Source organism: Sapajus apella, unplaced genomic scaffold (assembly GCF_009761245.1).
Source record: "Sapajus apella isolate SASKATOON/1434 unplaced genomic scaffold, GSC_monkey_1.0 scaffold12, whole genome shotgun sequence".
NCBI classification, from domain to species: domain Eukaryota; kingdom Metazoa; phylum Chordata; class Mammalia; order Primates; family Cebidae; genus Sapajus; species Sapajus apella.
In genome coordinates this window covers 5,409,712-5,425,164 of record NW_022436952.1, presented here as the reverse complement: position 1 = coordinate 5,425,164, position 15,453 = coordinate 5,409,712, and the positions used below count along the sequence as shown (strand labels likewise).

Genomic DNA, 15,453 nt, shown 5'->3' with positions numbered 1-15,453 from the left:
CCTCACCCATCTCCTATCCACCCAGCTTCTCATCTGCTACTTCTGCTGTCCCCTGCCAGGGTGTCCCCCAACAGGCAGGGGCCTGACATGAAATTAAGGCAAATGCACATACCCAGGGTCCCAAACTAGCACAACAAAGTCACCACCGGCCACCCCCTCTTTCCTTCCATGTCCTCTGAGAAAGGGGTCTCTTTCCCACCCCAAAGGGTCTGCAGAAGTCATCTGAAGCTTCATCCTAACTCAGTCCCAGGGCCCTCTGTCCAAGGCGGGAGTGGTACCTTGATGAAGGCCGAGTCCTTCTTGCTGGTGACCACCACCTCTCCAGTGCGTGTGGTGGTCAGGCCATGAGAGGAGGGGAAGCTCCGGCGGGGAGGGGGCGGCGGGGGCGACTTGGAGGGCTTCTCTGTGCGGTATCGGGGCACTGTCAACTCATCTGCAGGCACCAAGGGGCTGGGGGTCAGAGGGCCTGCAATCCTGGAGTCAGTGCGCTGCATCTAACTTGAAGGGAATAAACCTTGCCTCTTCCTCCACGGAGGACCAGGAGGAGGGAAGCGGAAAGCCTGGGGGCAAGAACACAGGGCCCTCCTCCTCTTCCTCCTGCACTCCAGCCCCAGCCCTGGCCCTCTCCTGACAGCACCCACTCTTTCGACTCCAAGGGTGGTCTGTGGACCAGCAGCACCGGCAGCACCCGGAAGCTTGTCACAACTGCCGCTCAGGCCCCACCCCCAGGCTGCTAAACCAGAATCCGGCTGAACAGATCCCAGGGTGATGGATGTACATTCAAGCTGGAGAGGCACTGCTCTAAGCCCCTCCTTCCCCCTGCCCCTCACTCTTGCTCAGCTCTCCATCGCTCCTCCAAAGATCCTAGCCCCTCCCACTGGGCTCTCCTTTCCCTGGATTTTTCCTCCACTCCTGTTCCCAGAGTAACCTGCAGAGAGGTCACTCTCACAGTGCCATTTCCCTGGCCTTTGATCCTGCAGTGGCTCCCCATCACCCCAAACCATGTCCAACCTCCTTAGGCCAGCACCTCTGCACCTGCCAAGCTTCCAGCCTCAGCTCCACCTGCTGCACCCCGGCTTAGACCCTGTTCAGGCCACGCCACACACACACCCCTCCAGGGGTTTGCACATGCTGTTCCCTCACCCTGGAGTGCCCTCTCTCACTGGCTAGGTAAGTGCCCCACTCATTTGCAAGACTTCAGCGAAAAGTCACCTCTTTTTTTTTAAAGAGGGGGAGAGGTGGGGGTGAGTGGGGTGGGGGGTTTGAAAAGTCACCTCTTTTGGGAAGGCTTCCTGCCCTCGCAGGGCCTCTGCCAGGACTGCACAGCACGGGCATTCACCCCTACCACTCCATTTAGCACCTGCATGCTGGTTCTGTTTACAGACTAGGCATGGCCCGGCACAGATTACTTAATCATTTTGAGCCTGTCTCTTCATCTGTAAAATGGGACTAGCTACTGTATCTGCCTCCTGGGCTTGTTATAAAATCATAGGGACGAATACATTAAAAGCATTGGAACAGTTCTTACCACAGAGTAAGTGCATGATAAACACAAATGTCAGTATTATTTCCCTCACTAAATTTTGAGCTCCTTGAAAGCAAGCCTTGTCTTATTTCTATATTTCCAGCACCCAGAACACAGTAGGTGCTTAACAAATATGCACTGAAGGAATGAATAAAGTGAAGGAATGATGATTGCCACTTCTGGTCCGGATTTCTGCCTCCCCTGCGACCATGACTTAAGCTGGGGAGCGGAGCATGGAGCCGTGTCAGTACCAGCGCTGGAGCCTGCCCTCAGCACAGCCTGGTTTGTGGCATGCGCCCAGCCACGTCGTGGAGGCAGATAACTCTGCCTGGACTTGCTCATCCTCCACGCCTGGTCCTCTCAGTGGCTCCCTCCCACGACAGTGGGAAAAGCCCAGGATGAAGTCAGCTTGCCCTGTCCTTCTGGGTCTCGGTCTCCCTTTAGTGGTGAGACCGGGACTCCCTTGTCTGGCAGCCCAACCACAATGATCTTGATGCCCCAGTGCTGCCCTGTCAGCCTGAGCTCCCAAGGAGGGCACTCCCCCATGGTGGGCTCCCCACCATCCCTACTGCTCCCCATACCTGAGCCTCTCCTCCCGCTGGGCTCTGTTCGGGGGGCTGCCTTCTGGCTGTGGGGGGCCTTGGGGGGCTTGTGGTCTGGAGTGGGGGCTGGGCCTGGATGGGCCTTGCTGGCACAGTCCAGGTCAGGGATGGCCTTGAGCAGCTCCGCCTGTGTCTCTTCCAGCAGCCGGTTGATGTCCTTGGCACTGTACTGGGTCAGGGCTGCTCGCTTCTCCTCCCAGTCTCGCTCTGCAGCCTTGAGATGGGGCCAGGAGTCAGGACTGAGGTAGCTCTCCTGCTCCAGGACCTCTGGGGCCTCAGCCTCCTCCCCACAGCCATACAGGCAGGGAAGGAAGCCTCCGATTTGATCCCACCTCCAGGAAGACCCTTCGACTTCACGTGGGTATCACATGCCATTCTCATGGGTTAGGAATGCCACCTTCATTATATACTACATTCGTGATAAACTTAAGACTTATTTCTGGGAACTCTATTGTTTCTTTGACTACAAAGTCTACTCTTGGGCAAACATCATACTGCTTTAATTATTGCAGCTTTATAATATGCTTTCTGTCTAGCGGGACTAATGTTACCCTTATTATGCTTCTTAGACTTCCATGAGGGCACTGGCCCTCCTCCCCCAAGGAAAAAGACCCACATGATTGGCACTCCCCACCCTAGGAAGGATGGTGGTAAGAATGTGTGAACCTAGCTCAGGGCACCACCCACAATCCCTGGCCCCAGCACCTCAACAGACACAGCCTTGTCCATGCTTCTCTTGCCAGGAGTGTCCAGGCCTTTGGTGGGGTTGCTCCCTTTTGGGGTAAGAGAGGCTCCTTCAGCTGGCCCGCTCAGCTCGTGAAGGTTCAGCGGGGGGCTGGGGGGTGGCATTTCGAAGTCCACACTCTTGTTGAAGTCAGTCTCTGCCGTCACCTTCTTGGGGGACTGACTCAGGAGGTTGTTCGGGGGTGGCCACACACCTTCATCCACTTGCCTGAGGTTGGAAGAGTTGGGAACAGCTGTGAGCCCAGCAGGTGGCAGCCCTTCTTCGGGAAGGGTGGCCTGAGGGAGATGGGGTAGGAGGCAGGCTCTGGGATGCTGCAGGAGAGGTGGAGGGCCTGGGGAGGAGTGACCGCCCCTAAATAAGAGGAAGCTGAGTCTACAGCATGCAGGGGTCACTGCGTGGAGCTGAGGTGCCGGTCCATCGGCATGCCGGTGACCTTCGGGGGAGTTGGGGTAAGGGTTCAGTCTGACCTATGGGTCTGGGCCGGGTGTGTGATCCCATGGGAAATTAGAGGTCAGGGACAGAATGACCTTCGGATCTGGGCCAGTGTGTCCGTGACCCCACGGCAGCGCTTGAGGAGCCCGTCCAGGCGCTGAGGCTCCTCCTTCAGGAACTTCACCGCCTCCACCTCCACACGCAGCACCACCCTCATCTTGCTCTGCAGGCCTGGGAAATGAGCTAAGGAGACAGGAAGGCGTGAGCTGGGGCCAGAGGGAGCACTGCTGACTGGGAGGAGAGGATGGTGGTGGCAGTACAGCAGACTCCCCCGCCCTGGACCTCGCACAGCGTTCACAGGCCCCAGACCCACCCTTGAGCTCCGTCAGAGTCTCCCCGAGCTGCTTCAGCACCAGCGCCTTCTCCTCCAGCTCGGGGCCGGGCACCAGCCGGTGGTTGTGGGACACGTCTCTCTGGATCTTCTCCACCGATTTCTCCAGGTCACTGCAGTCACAGAGAGACCCTCTCAGCCCTTTTGGTCTGAGATGCCAGCCTAGCCCCCTGAAATTGGGCAGCTGGAAAGAAATCAGGCCACCAGTGGATCAAAATTAAAAGCAGGAGGCCAGGCATGGTGGTCACGCCTGTAATTCCAGCACTTTGGGAGGCTGAGGCCGGTGGATCACTTGAACCCAGGAGTTCAAGACCAGCCTGGGCAACATCGGGAGACCTCATCTCTATTAAAAAATAAAACAATTAGCTGGGCGTAGTGGCAGGCACCTGTAGTCTCAGCTACTTGGAAGGCTAAGGCAGGGGGATCACTTGAGCCCAGGAGGTTGAGACTGCAGTGAGCCATGATTGTGCCACTCCACTCTAGCATGAGTGACAGAGGGAGAACTTGTCTCAAAAACAAACAAACATAAAAGTCAGCCACCAGGCCACATACTCAAGCAAAACCTGCAATGCCAAATCTCAGGGATGAGGAGACTTGAGAAGCGCTCCCTAAGAGGTGCCCTGCTCCATTTGCCCCCCTTGGAAGCTTTGATCCTCAGCAATATCTGCCCAGGTATCTCTCATTGTAACTTGTATCCCCTGATTCTATTCTGCCAAGGAAGCAGAGAGAACTTGATTGCTTTTCAGAGAACTGGAGGCAGCAGCACATGCCCCTGGGGAGGTCTCTTGTCTCAGGGGAAACTGACACGTCCATTGCCCTTCTCCCAAATGATCCAGCCACACGGCCTCTTTCCGAGGGCCAAAGCTGCTTTAGCTTTTCAGCTGGCATATGCTGACCTTGTTTCATTTAAGACCCTATATTCCTCTAAAATATAAATCAGACCAGGTCATCACTCCTGCCATTGAACCCTAAATGGATCCTATCATCCTGAGGCTAACATCCAAATTTTTCAATGCAACCAAGAGCAGGAAGGTGGTAGTTGAAAACTTGGCTCTAGGCTGGGCACAGTGGCTCATGCCTATAATCCCAGCACTTTGGGAAGCCGAGGTGGGTGGATCACCTGAGGTTGGGAGTTCGACACCAGCCTGGCCATGATGGTAAAAATACCATCTCTACTAAAAATACAAAAATTAGCTGGGCATGGTGGCAGGCACCTGTAAGCCCAGCTACTCGGGAGGCTGAGGCAGAGAATTACTTGAACCTGGAAGGCAGAGGTTGCAGTGAGCAGAGATCACGCCGCTGCACTCCAGCCTGGGCAACAGAGAAAGACTCTGTCTTAAAAAAAAGAAAGAAAGAAGGAAAACTTGGCTCTAGAGTCAGAATGATCCAGCTCCCATCCTAGCTCTGCCCTTCCCAGAGGAGAGAGCTTCAGCAAGGTAAGTAATATGTCTGGACCTCAACCTCCTCGTCCAAAAAATAGGGATGGCAAGAGTTCCCCACCAGGTGGTGGCTCATGCCTATAACCCCAGCACTTTGGGAGGCCGAGGTGAGTGGATCACCTGAGGTCAAGCATTCAAGACCAGCCTGGCCAACATGGTGAAACCCGGTCTCTACTAAATATACAAAAATTAGCCAGCCATGGTGGCATGCGCCTGTAATCCCAGCTACTCAGGAGGCTAAGGCAGGAGAATCGCTTGGACCTGGGAGGCAGAGGTTGGGGTGAGCTGAGAACACGCCATTCCACTCTGGCCTGGGCAACAGAGTGAGACTCCATCTCAAAAAAAAAAAGAGTTTCCCTTTCATGGGGGCGAATGCAGATGGGAAAGCAGGCAGCAAGGGCTCAGTGCCTGGGAGCTGTCCTAGCTTTCTGTGCCGCTGTCCCCCGTCCCATCTGCCTTCTGCTTAGAGCCCTTCAGAACTGCCCTGAGGTCCAGCTGGGCACAGGGGCTCATGCCTGTAATCCCAGCACCTGGGAGGCTGAGGCCACTGCACTCCAGCCTGGGCAACAAGAGTGAAACTCCGTCTCAAAAAAAAAAAAAAAAAGAACTGCTCTGAGCTCTGAGGTCCTACATGTGCTGCCCTCTCTGGCTCTTTATTTTCTCTGCCTAGAATATTCCATTTGCCCATACACATACATGCACACACACATGTGCTAACTCCCGGTGGTCCTCAGGTCTCAGTGGGAAGCTCTCCTCCAATCCCTCCCCTTGCAGTTGTTGGGTCTGCTTCCTGCCCTCTGAACCTCTGAAGCTCCTGTTGGCTGGGTTGTGCAACCTTCTGGACTACTAACCCCAGGCTGGCAAGGACCATGTCTTCTAGATACAGTTCGTTTCTAGCACCTGGCATGGTGCCTGGTGTAAAGTAGATGTCTGGGAAATAATTGTGGAATGAATGAACAAGGGAGAGAAGGAACTGCTGCCCAGGTAGGTCATCTCAGTTCGGTACTTGAGTCGCTGACATCCCTGACCCACATTTGGGACTTTATGTACATTTCTGTCAAATCCCATCTGTTGGATTCCAGCTCAGTCCAGGTGCCAACAACTTTTGAATTTCAGTTCTACCATCCAACAGATTTGCTCCCCCTTAAAGCTCTGTGTCATCAGCAAATCTTATCAGCATGCCTTACACATCTTCATCCAACTAGCAGGTGCAAAGACAGACTAGGTTGGAGTCAAGGGCAAAACTTGTGACTCAGCAGCACTACCAGTTAAAGAGCTATCCTGTATTTATGCACTTACTGTATGCCAGGTGCCACAGTCAGCCCTTGGCTTTCATTACTTTAATTAATCCTGGAGGTGGGAACAGTTATTATCTTCAGCTTACACACGGACAAACAGTGGCTCAGATCCTAGACTACATATCCCAGCCTCCCTTGCGGTGAAAAGGGGCCATTTAACTGAAGTCTACCCAGTGGAAGGTGAGTGGGAGGGGCACATGCTGCTTCCAAACCTGGCCCACAAAAACCTCCATGTAAGCTCCTCCACACTCCTTTCGCCTTTTTTGTTGGTTGGAAACTTTCTGGGTGATCTTGGAAAACACATGTTGAAGATGGCAGAACCTCCATCAGCCCGGGTCCCTGAATGACTGCATGGGGAAGAGCCACCCTGCGAACCCACCCAATACTGTTCCATGAGAAAGATATATTTATTACTTTTGAAATTATTATTATTATTTTTTAAGACAGGGTTTCACCATGTTGGTCAGGCTGGTCTTGAACTCCCGACCTCAGGTGATCCGCCCGCCTTGGCCTCCAAAGTGCTTGTATTACAGGTGAGAGCCACCACGTCTGGCCCACTTTTGAATTATTAAACAATTTTAGAGCTTATTTGTTAGAGCAAGGTACCCTAATTAATTAGCTATCCTAACTAAAGCTTTGGCATTAAAAAAAAAAAAAGGAAAAAAAGATATTCAAAGACTTTCACTAGTTAGTCAAAGGTCACACAGCTATTTTGTGGCAAAGGAGGATCTACTCACATCTGACTTCAGCCATCGGCTCTGCCACATCTCATTTCCACACTAGACTATCACCCACACTGCTCCCAATCCATACACTGTCCTAGCCCAGCCCTTGCGCTACCAAATGGGTAAGAACAAGTCCCCTGCTCATATATGTGACATCTGACTGGTCCAGGCTGTGCCAGTTTTATAAAATGGTCACTCCCAAACATCACTCACAGGGGAAAGAGACTTTCATTTAAAGGATTCAAATAAGCCTTCAGGAGGTGACAACACTGCAACTCCCAGGTAGGAGGAACTAGGCTTCCCTTAAGCTCCATCGGCACTTGATCTTCTGATCATCCAATCTGCCAAAGTTTTGGGGCCACTAACCTGGGCAAGCTCTGCAAATGAGTTCCAGACCAGCTAGTCTAGACACTGGATTAAAAAGCAGCTGGGCTTTCCAAACCCAGGTTTAGTCTTGGAGGGGTCAAGAGGGGAAGAGTCAAGATGGAACGAGCTAAATAATTTATGGGACACCATGCAAAATGAAAATGTTACCTCTAGTTTAAAAACGATTAAGAATTTCAAGATGGCAACAGCAGAGCATTACACCAAGCATGGGCCCTTCCAAGCACAGAGCCCTGCATGACTGCACAGGTGGCATACCTACAAAGCTGGCCCTGGGTTAGGCAAAGGTAGATTCCAGGACCTAAAAGGTTTCAGTCAGCAGAGCCTACCCCTAAAGGCAACGTCCACACAGACCTTAAGTGCTGGGCTAGATGGACAGGTGAGTGAGCCAAGCTGAATGAACAGAACCAGTTTTAACTTCCAGCAAGTTGCCAGAAAAGAGGAAGGGCATAGCAAATTGGAGCAAAAGTAAGTATACAGGGGCTACGGCCAGAGTGTGGGGCAGGGGGGCTGCAGGGTTAAAGCCTGGGGAGGCTAAGGGAGCTGGGCAGGGAGGGCCTTCATGGCCAGGTTGGAGCCCAGGAGAGGCAGGAGCCCCCTTTCAGGAGGATGGAGAATCCTGTCAGAAACAGTACTGCAGGTCCCAAGCTCTCTCAAGTAAACAGTCTGAGTAATGGGTTTGATGATGGGGCAGGGGGTGGAGAGTCTGTTCCTGGAGAACCAAGGCCCTCAGGGAGACAAGGACCAAACATTTATAATGATGATAGCATAAATCTGTCCTTTCATATCTCCTGCCTCTGTGCTTTTAGATCTCCTTTAATTTCCCTTTAATGTCTTGGTGAAGTTCCTTTTGAAAATTCCAACCCAGGCCGGGCGCGGTGGCTCAAGCCTGTAATCCCAGCACTTTGGGAGGCCGAGGCAGGTGGATCACGAGGTCAAGAGATCGAGACCATCCTGGTCAACATGGTGAAATCCCGTCTCTACTAAAAAAAATACAAAAAATTAGCTGGGCATGGTGGTGCGTGCCTGTAATCCCAGCTACTCAGGAGGCTGAGGCAGGAGAATTGCCTGAACCCAGGAGGCGGAGGTTGCGGTGAGCCGAGATCGCGCCATTGCACTCCAGCCTGGGTAACATGAGTGAAACTCCGTCTCAAAAAAAAAAAAAAAAAGAAAAGAAAATTCCAACCCCCTTCCTCTGGGCTGAATGAAAAGGGACAAGGAACGGATAGAAGCTCTGGGGAAATAGAATTCCCCGGATGAGGAGAGATGGCACCTGCCAGTCTGCCTGGAGATCTGGCTGGAGTCATCACTAAGTTGTCACACCTAGAATGATGGAGTGGCTGCCCTTGGCTTATGTCCCCATGGGGTGGCCCCTTACCCTATTTCAGCCACATGGTGTCATGGGAATCACTGCCCTGGGCCTTGCTGAAATGCACATGTACCATTAGGCTACATGGGCCCCAGCCTGAGGAGGAGTGACCCATCTCAAGGAGCCCCTTGCAACAGGCTCATTTATGACTTGGTGAGGAGGCTGGGTTCCAAGGGCAGCCTCTCCTGGCTCCTGGAGTCGCTGGCCAGTACAGCTCAACCCCTTGTTGAAAAGAGGCAAAAAGCTTAATGCTGAGTACAGATGAGGACGCTGGGGCACAGAGAGGGGCAGGAACTGCCCTGATCATTCCATCCCTCACTGGCACTGGACTCCAGATCCCCTAGTGCCCTGTGTCACCAAGAGGGGACCCACAGGAAGGAGCAGGGGGCCTGGGTCTCAGATCCCTATCACTGGCGAGGGAAAGCAGGGTGGGAGTGCTCACTCCCTGAATGGACACTGAAAGGCAGCATCTCCCTTCAAAGGTGCCAGACAATGAAATCGTTGGCCAGACAGCCATTTGCTAAATTTGGATCAGAAGACTGCCTTCTGTTAACCCCTCCATGTCTAAGCATGCGGAGGCAGAGTGTTCGCAATACCTCCTTCTTTCTGAAAACACTACAGCCCTGTTCCAGCCGCATTAGGAAGGACGCTGGGTTTTCCTTGGCTATAACTGGACTCCGAGATCAGGGAATCGGATCGCCAATGGTGGCCGGTCAGCGCCAGGCTGGAGCAGTGGCGGCACATGAACTCTCCACCTGAACACACTACCCGAGGGTCACTGTGCACAGTTACAGGCCAGAATGAAAGTAGGCAGAGGGCAGAGGAAAATCAGGCAGCTGGCCACATGACAGGGAAGCTGTAGGCCGTAAAGCAAGACCATAGCAAAAGCAGGCATCGAGCCAGAAAAAAGGAATCAGGAATAATGCCAGACGGTCAAAGGTCTGTGGGTCACAGATAAATCAGGCCAGAGGAGAATGAAATCAGACTTCAGAACAGACCAACGTCACCTGTGACTCAGAAGGAAGGGAGCTGCGCCTCCCAGGGAAACCAGGTTGCGGGTCACTCCGGCCGCACCCCCACCCCTCCCTCTGCCGCCAGCCCTGCCTCACTTTAGCTGCTGGGTAATGAGCTCCTCGTCGTTGAGATAGCGCAGCCTCTCCTCCTCCACCAGGGTGCGCTGGCGCTGCAGCGGGTCCTCCTGCCGCCGCGCAGCCTCCGACACGCGCATGCTCAGCTCTGTCTCCGTGCGCTTCAGCAGCGCGCGCACCGACTCCTGGTTCTGTAGCTGCGGGACGCACGGACGGATGGACCCGGGTGGGGGGAGCGGAGGCGCGCGGCAGGGGAAGGGCCGGGAGAAGGCGGGTAGAGGACTGCCCAATGCTGCAGGGCGGGGCTCTGCAGAAGATGCGGCTGCTTGGCTCCGCCTCGGGCAGCAGCGAAGGGGTGGGATGGCGAAGGGCAGGGGCAGAGGGCTAAGTTCTGGGGAAGAACAGAGGCAGGAGGAGAACGGATGGAGATCGTGGAGCGGGGAGCGTTAAAATGGGCCATGCAAAGGGGCAGCTGCATGGCTGTGGCCTCGAGCAGCAGTGAGGGGGTGGTATTGCAGCGGGGGGCGGACAAGGTTAAGTTCTGGGGAATATGAGGCAGGAGAAGGGGGTAGGGATATTTGCAGGACAGGGTGTGGCCCTATGTAGGGCACTGCCGACAGTGTGGGCCCCATGGCTGTGGCTTCCATCATCCCTGAATGGGGACGGGACTGGAATGAAGGACTCAAGCGTTGGCGTTTGATAGAGTTTCCGTGGCTGGGACAGGAAGACTAAGTTAACGATTGATCCAACCGGGTCGCAAGCCTGAATGGCGGGGTGGGCGAGATCTTACCCGTTGCCCAGATGGCAATTCTCTGCCCCCTCCCCAGCCTGTCTTTGCTCATTATCCTCACCTGACAGGCCCTGGGCCCGCTTGAGGAGCGGACACGGCAATGCCAAGCTCCTGACAGGTGGGACCATCTGCCCGGCAGGGCTAGGGAGGCTGTCGGGGCTCAGGAGGGAGGAGCTGAGGGGACTTGGGGGAAGGGTTCTCGCAGCATGAAAGGGATGCAGGGCAGGAAGGAACTGGAACTGCCCGGAGGGATACTGACGAGGGAGGGGGCTCAGTGGGTGACTGGGGCTCCAGGAGGGCTATGGGGACTCAGGGAAGGAGAAGGAGGGCTCAATGAGGGGGACACGGGCGAGGGGTAGGGGCTTGGTGAGGGGAGCGGAGGTTCAGCGAGGGGGCGGAAGCTCAAGAAAGGGGAAGGGGAGAAAGGGTTCGGAGAGAGACTAGTGAGCGGCGAAGGACTCGGGCGTGGGAGGTCTGGGGAAAGGATAAGGGAGTAGGGGATGGGGCGGGATTTGTGGGAAGGAACTTCGACCAGTAGGTGGGCGTTGGTGGGGCGGGGCCCGGGACTGGGCGGTACCTGGAGCTTGCGCAACTGCTGGAGCTGGCCGCGCAGGTCACTGGCGCTGTTCTGCAGGCCTCTCAGGTGCAGCTGCATCTGCAGCCGGCTAACAGCGGTAGGCTGCCCTGCGGGGGTGCTGCCGGCCGAGGGCGGGGGCGGGCCGGACACCGGGGTGGCCCCGCTGCTCCGGCCGCCTGACCCGCAAGCTGCAGAGAACCACGAGGATGGGAGAAAATGAACAAATTGTAAGCCTGGGAAGGACTGGAGCAAGGTCCTCCCTACTCTCCGACCCCACAGAGTAGCCAGAGAAGTCCATAGCTCTGACTACCTGCCCCAAGGCCCTAAGGGTGGGGACCAAAGTGCCCGGGCAAAGACCTCTTGGGCTAAGGTGACCACTCATGTATTCATTGAAAGCCCAGTGATGTAGCTATTGCTTAATCCCCACTTTATAGATTGGAAAACAGACTCCCTAGGGAACAAGGATGGGGGAGGGGAAGGGTCACTCACGTGCTGGGGGGGTGGCTGCTCCATTGGAGCCTTCAATCTTCTCACTGTGGCACAGGGGAAAAAGATAGGCATCAGGGGGTCCAGGCCAGCCCCAGACCTTCAGAGCTGGGTGGGACCTTGGATGTCATCTCCTCCAGCTCTCTGATCTCAAGATGGAGTCCCAGAGAAGGGAAGGGACTCACCCAGGGTCACCCAGTGAGACACTGGCAGAGCCGACGCCCATTTCCCCTTCCTCCTGCTCCACCCCCAGGCCCTGGCAGTGGTGTTGGGAGAGGGGCCTCACCTGGGGGTCTCAGGCTCAGAGCCTCGGAGTAAGGCGCTCTGCACCAGGCCTGTGAGGCTGGCAATCTGCTTCTCCATGGCCTCCATGCGCTCCCTGGGGAGGAAGGGGGTCTGAGTAACCTCGCCTTGCATAGGGTCTCTCCTGCCCAGCCCCCCATCCCTAAGATTGGTGACCAGAGGAAACATATCCCATTCCTGGCTGCCCACACACAGACAACTCAAAGGGTCCCAATGCCTAAGGATCAAGCCCACAGCCTCCCACCTCACCTTTCACACCCTCCCTTAAGGCTGCACGCTGGTCTCTCATGCCTGGCAGTGCTTTCCCCTGCCTGCTCTGCTTTTCTCCTGACCTCCTCCTGACAGGTGGGACCATCTGCCAGGCAGGGTGGGGGAAGACTGTTGGGGCTCAGGAGGGAGCCTCCTGAAACCATTCCAAAGAACCCAGAAGCCCCAAGGAACCCCTCCTTCCATGCCACCCAAGGGAAGTGGAAAGTATTTTGAGTGTCTCTCCACTAGACCAGGAGAGGGACTGGGTTTGTGTGAAGGCCAATGGCTTCTTCTCACGGCTCAGCAGCGCTGCCTGAGGGTGCAGGTTATCTACTGCCCTGGGTACCTCCTCCAGCCCTGCACCCTTAGGAAGGGACTGGGTGATGGGCAGGGGCTCCTCAGCCTGGAGGCTAGGTACCCAAATGTGCTCCTTTCCCGTCACTATTTCTAAACAGCACCCTCCTCCCCAGTGGACTTCAGCTGGCCTGGTGCTGGACAGCTCTCACTGCTGCAAACTCTAACCTGGAAAGGCACTGAAAGTGGTTCAGCCCCTCAATTTTACAGTTGGGGAAACCGAGGCTTAGAAAATGGATGCAAACCTAGGTATCCAGAGTCCTCATCTGGGGACCTCTCAACTACCCCCTTGAGTCTTGCGGATGGGAGGAAAACGGCAAGCTGGTCTCTCCAATGCCCGCCCTGCCACATCCAAGATGCTCTCTGCGATCCTTCAAGACTACTCAATGTCTCCAAAGGACTACGGAATCTCAGTCCAGGCCACACACCTGCCACGGACTCTGCCGTGCCCCCTTTCTGCAGCGCCCCCCCCATCCCCCCACCCCATCCCTGAGGCCTGGTGAATGTCCCTCACCTGGTCTCCGTGTCCTTGGCTGGCACTGGCGGCCCAAACGCAACCAGCGGGCGCTCCCCAGGCCCAGGGAAGAGCTCTGAAGGGGGAGCGCCGGCTGTCGAGGCGCTCCCGGTGCTGCGGGTCTTCCCTCCAGGACTTTCCGCGAAGACGGACGAGCCCGAGTCTTTGCGGAAGGACTGGCGCACCGGCGAGCCGCGGCTGGGCGGCCCCGAGTAGGGGCTGTGCGGTGGCGGGGGTCCTCCGGGGGGCGCCGCCACGTCTGCCAGCTTTTGCGGCGACGAGGGCGGCAGGCGGAAGCCGTAGCCGTCGCCGTAGAGCGGGCCGCCGCCGCCCGCCGCCTTGTACAGGGAGTCCTCCAGGTCCGACTGCAGCGCGGCGGCCGAGTAGGTGCTGAGCGAGCGCACCGAGCCGCGCTTGTACAGGCCGCCGGCGCCCGGGTAGGCGAACGGGTCGCCAGCTGCCGCGGCCAGGCTCAGACGGCCCTCGTGCAGCAGCCCGTAGGGGTCGGCGTAGAGGCCCTCGCCCTTCACCAGCACCATACTGCCCGCCTTGCCCGCCAGGTCCTCGTCCGGCTTCACGTCGCGCCGTTCCAGGATGGCGCTGGGGCTGGGGCTGACGCCCTGGGCGGCGGGGGCACCTCCCAGCCGCTCCGCCGCGTGGTGCACCGGGCTGCCGGCGTACGAGGGCGGGCGCCCCCCGGCGTACGAGAGGCGCGAGCGCGACGGCGAGCCCGACTGCAGCCCGGACGGCAGCCCCGACGGCAGCCCGGGCGGCGGCGAGCCGGATGCCAGGTGCGGCGCTGGCGACAGGTTGTTGAGGCGCCGCGTGGGCGACGACTCCCGCGACGCGTACACCATCTCTCTCTGCGCAGAAGACAGCCCAGACCCCCACGGCTGGTCACCAAGGACACCTCTGCCCCTTGCTTGAGAAGCCAGCATGTCCTCCCTGACGCTTAGGAAGTCCCTTCTGCTCTCTGCCCTCCCTCTATCCGGCTGCGGTAGGGCCCCTTTTCCATCAGGGTTCCCAGCATGGAGGAAAAGGTGGCTGATGGAGAGGCACCAGCGGGGTAAACCCTCAGCTCAGCTACTGTGAGGAGTAGGAAGTAGAAGGGAAAGGGATGGCTCCTGAGAGAGCCCTCAGACTATCTGGGGGCAAGTTAGTGGAATCCCGACTGGACAGGCCAGGAATAGAAGGGAAGTAGCAGGTGGGAGAGGGGCTCTTCCCTAACCCCTCAGCCCTATGCTCCCTTCTCCCAAGCTGGCCTTGGCCCCCGACGACAACTACCCGGACCCTGCTCCTCTGGACCCCATGTGCCCAGCCTCCCCAATGCTTTGGGGATGCCTAGCCATACCCGGAGGTCCCCGTTGGTGAGGTGTGAACCAGGGAAAGCAGCATAGAGGGGCTCCTTCCTGTAGATCTTGATAATACTGCGGTCCTGGATGTCCCTGAGGGTGGGGGACAGAGGGGTCACCACCCATCCCCCAGCCGTGCACAATGAGGAGGGGCGGCTACCCCAGGCAGAGAGAAGAGGGGTAGCTAGAGGAACCGGGAGCCCCAACTCCTTCCTAAATCCTTCACTCAGGCTGCCAGCCACCAGCATACAGGCCCAGCAGCCTCCACCATGGCCTCTTCCTGACCTCAGGTGCCATTTTCAGGTTAGCTCAAAGCAAAGAGAACCAGCGGGAGTGGATGATTTAGAGAGGGGGTGGGGCTAAGATGTCCGAAGAAGGGGGCGGGGCGGTAGGACTCTAGGAAGGGAGGGGAAAGGCTGAGGTCGGATCAGGAAGGGGCTGAGGAAGGGCCAACAGGGTCCAGTACCCCGCAGAGGAGGAGCGTGGGGAAGCCCACCCGCATCCCCCCGGGGCCAAGCCCACCGGACGTCCTCCAGCTCGTAGAAGACGTTGCGAGCCTCGTCTTTGATGAGGATGGCAGTATTGGGCGACTTAAGCATGCCCATGGTGAGCTTCTGCGGGAACATGTGCGCGATGAGTGCGTGCAGCGTGTCCAGGCTGCTGACCTCGTGCGTGATGTGCACGCGCCGAGTCTCCTCCCCGAACTGCAGGAATAGCACCCCTGCGAAGGAGACGCCGCCCTCGCTGTCAAGGCCGCCGCCGTCTCCACTCCGCCCTCCGGGAGACCGCCGGGAGCTTTCGGGAGCTGCGCCAGCCCCGCAGAGGCAGGG

General features: G+C 56.8%; 1 protein-coding gene across 1 annotated transcript in view; it reads right to left on the bottom strand.

The window, feature by feature from the left end:
- Window positions 1–15,453, bottom strand: part of SRCIN1 (SRC kinase signaling inhibitor 1) — a 72,349-nt gene that overhangs the window by 15,415 nt on the left and 41,481 nt on the right. The window contains 12 exon segments of the mRNA XM_032279814.1: window positions 279–433; window positions 2,107–2,341; window positions 2,833–3,079; window positions 3,400–3,547; window positions 3,678–3,808; window positions 10,020–10,195; window positions 11,366–11,553; window positions 11,855–11,898; window positions 12,138–12,230; window positions 13,272–14,134; window positions 14,623–14,716; window positions 15,146–15,344. Coding sequence (XP_032135705.1) covers window positions 279–433; window positions 2,107–2,341; window positions 2,833–3,079; window positions 3,400–3,547; window positions 3,678–3,808; window positions 10,020–10,195; window positions 11,366–11,553; window positions 11,855–11,898; window positions 12,138–12,230; window positions 13,272–14,134; window positions 14,623–14,716; window positions 15,146–15,344 — 2,573 coding nt within the window.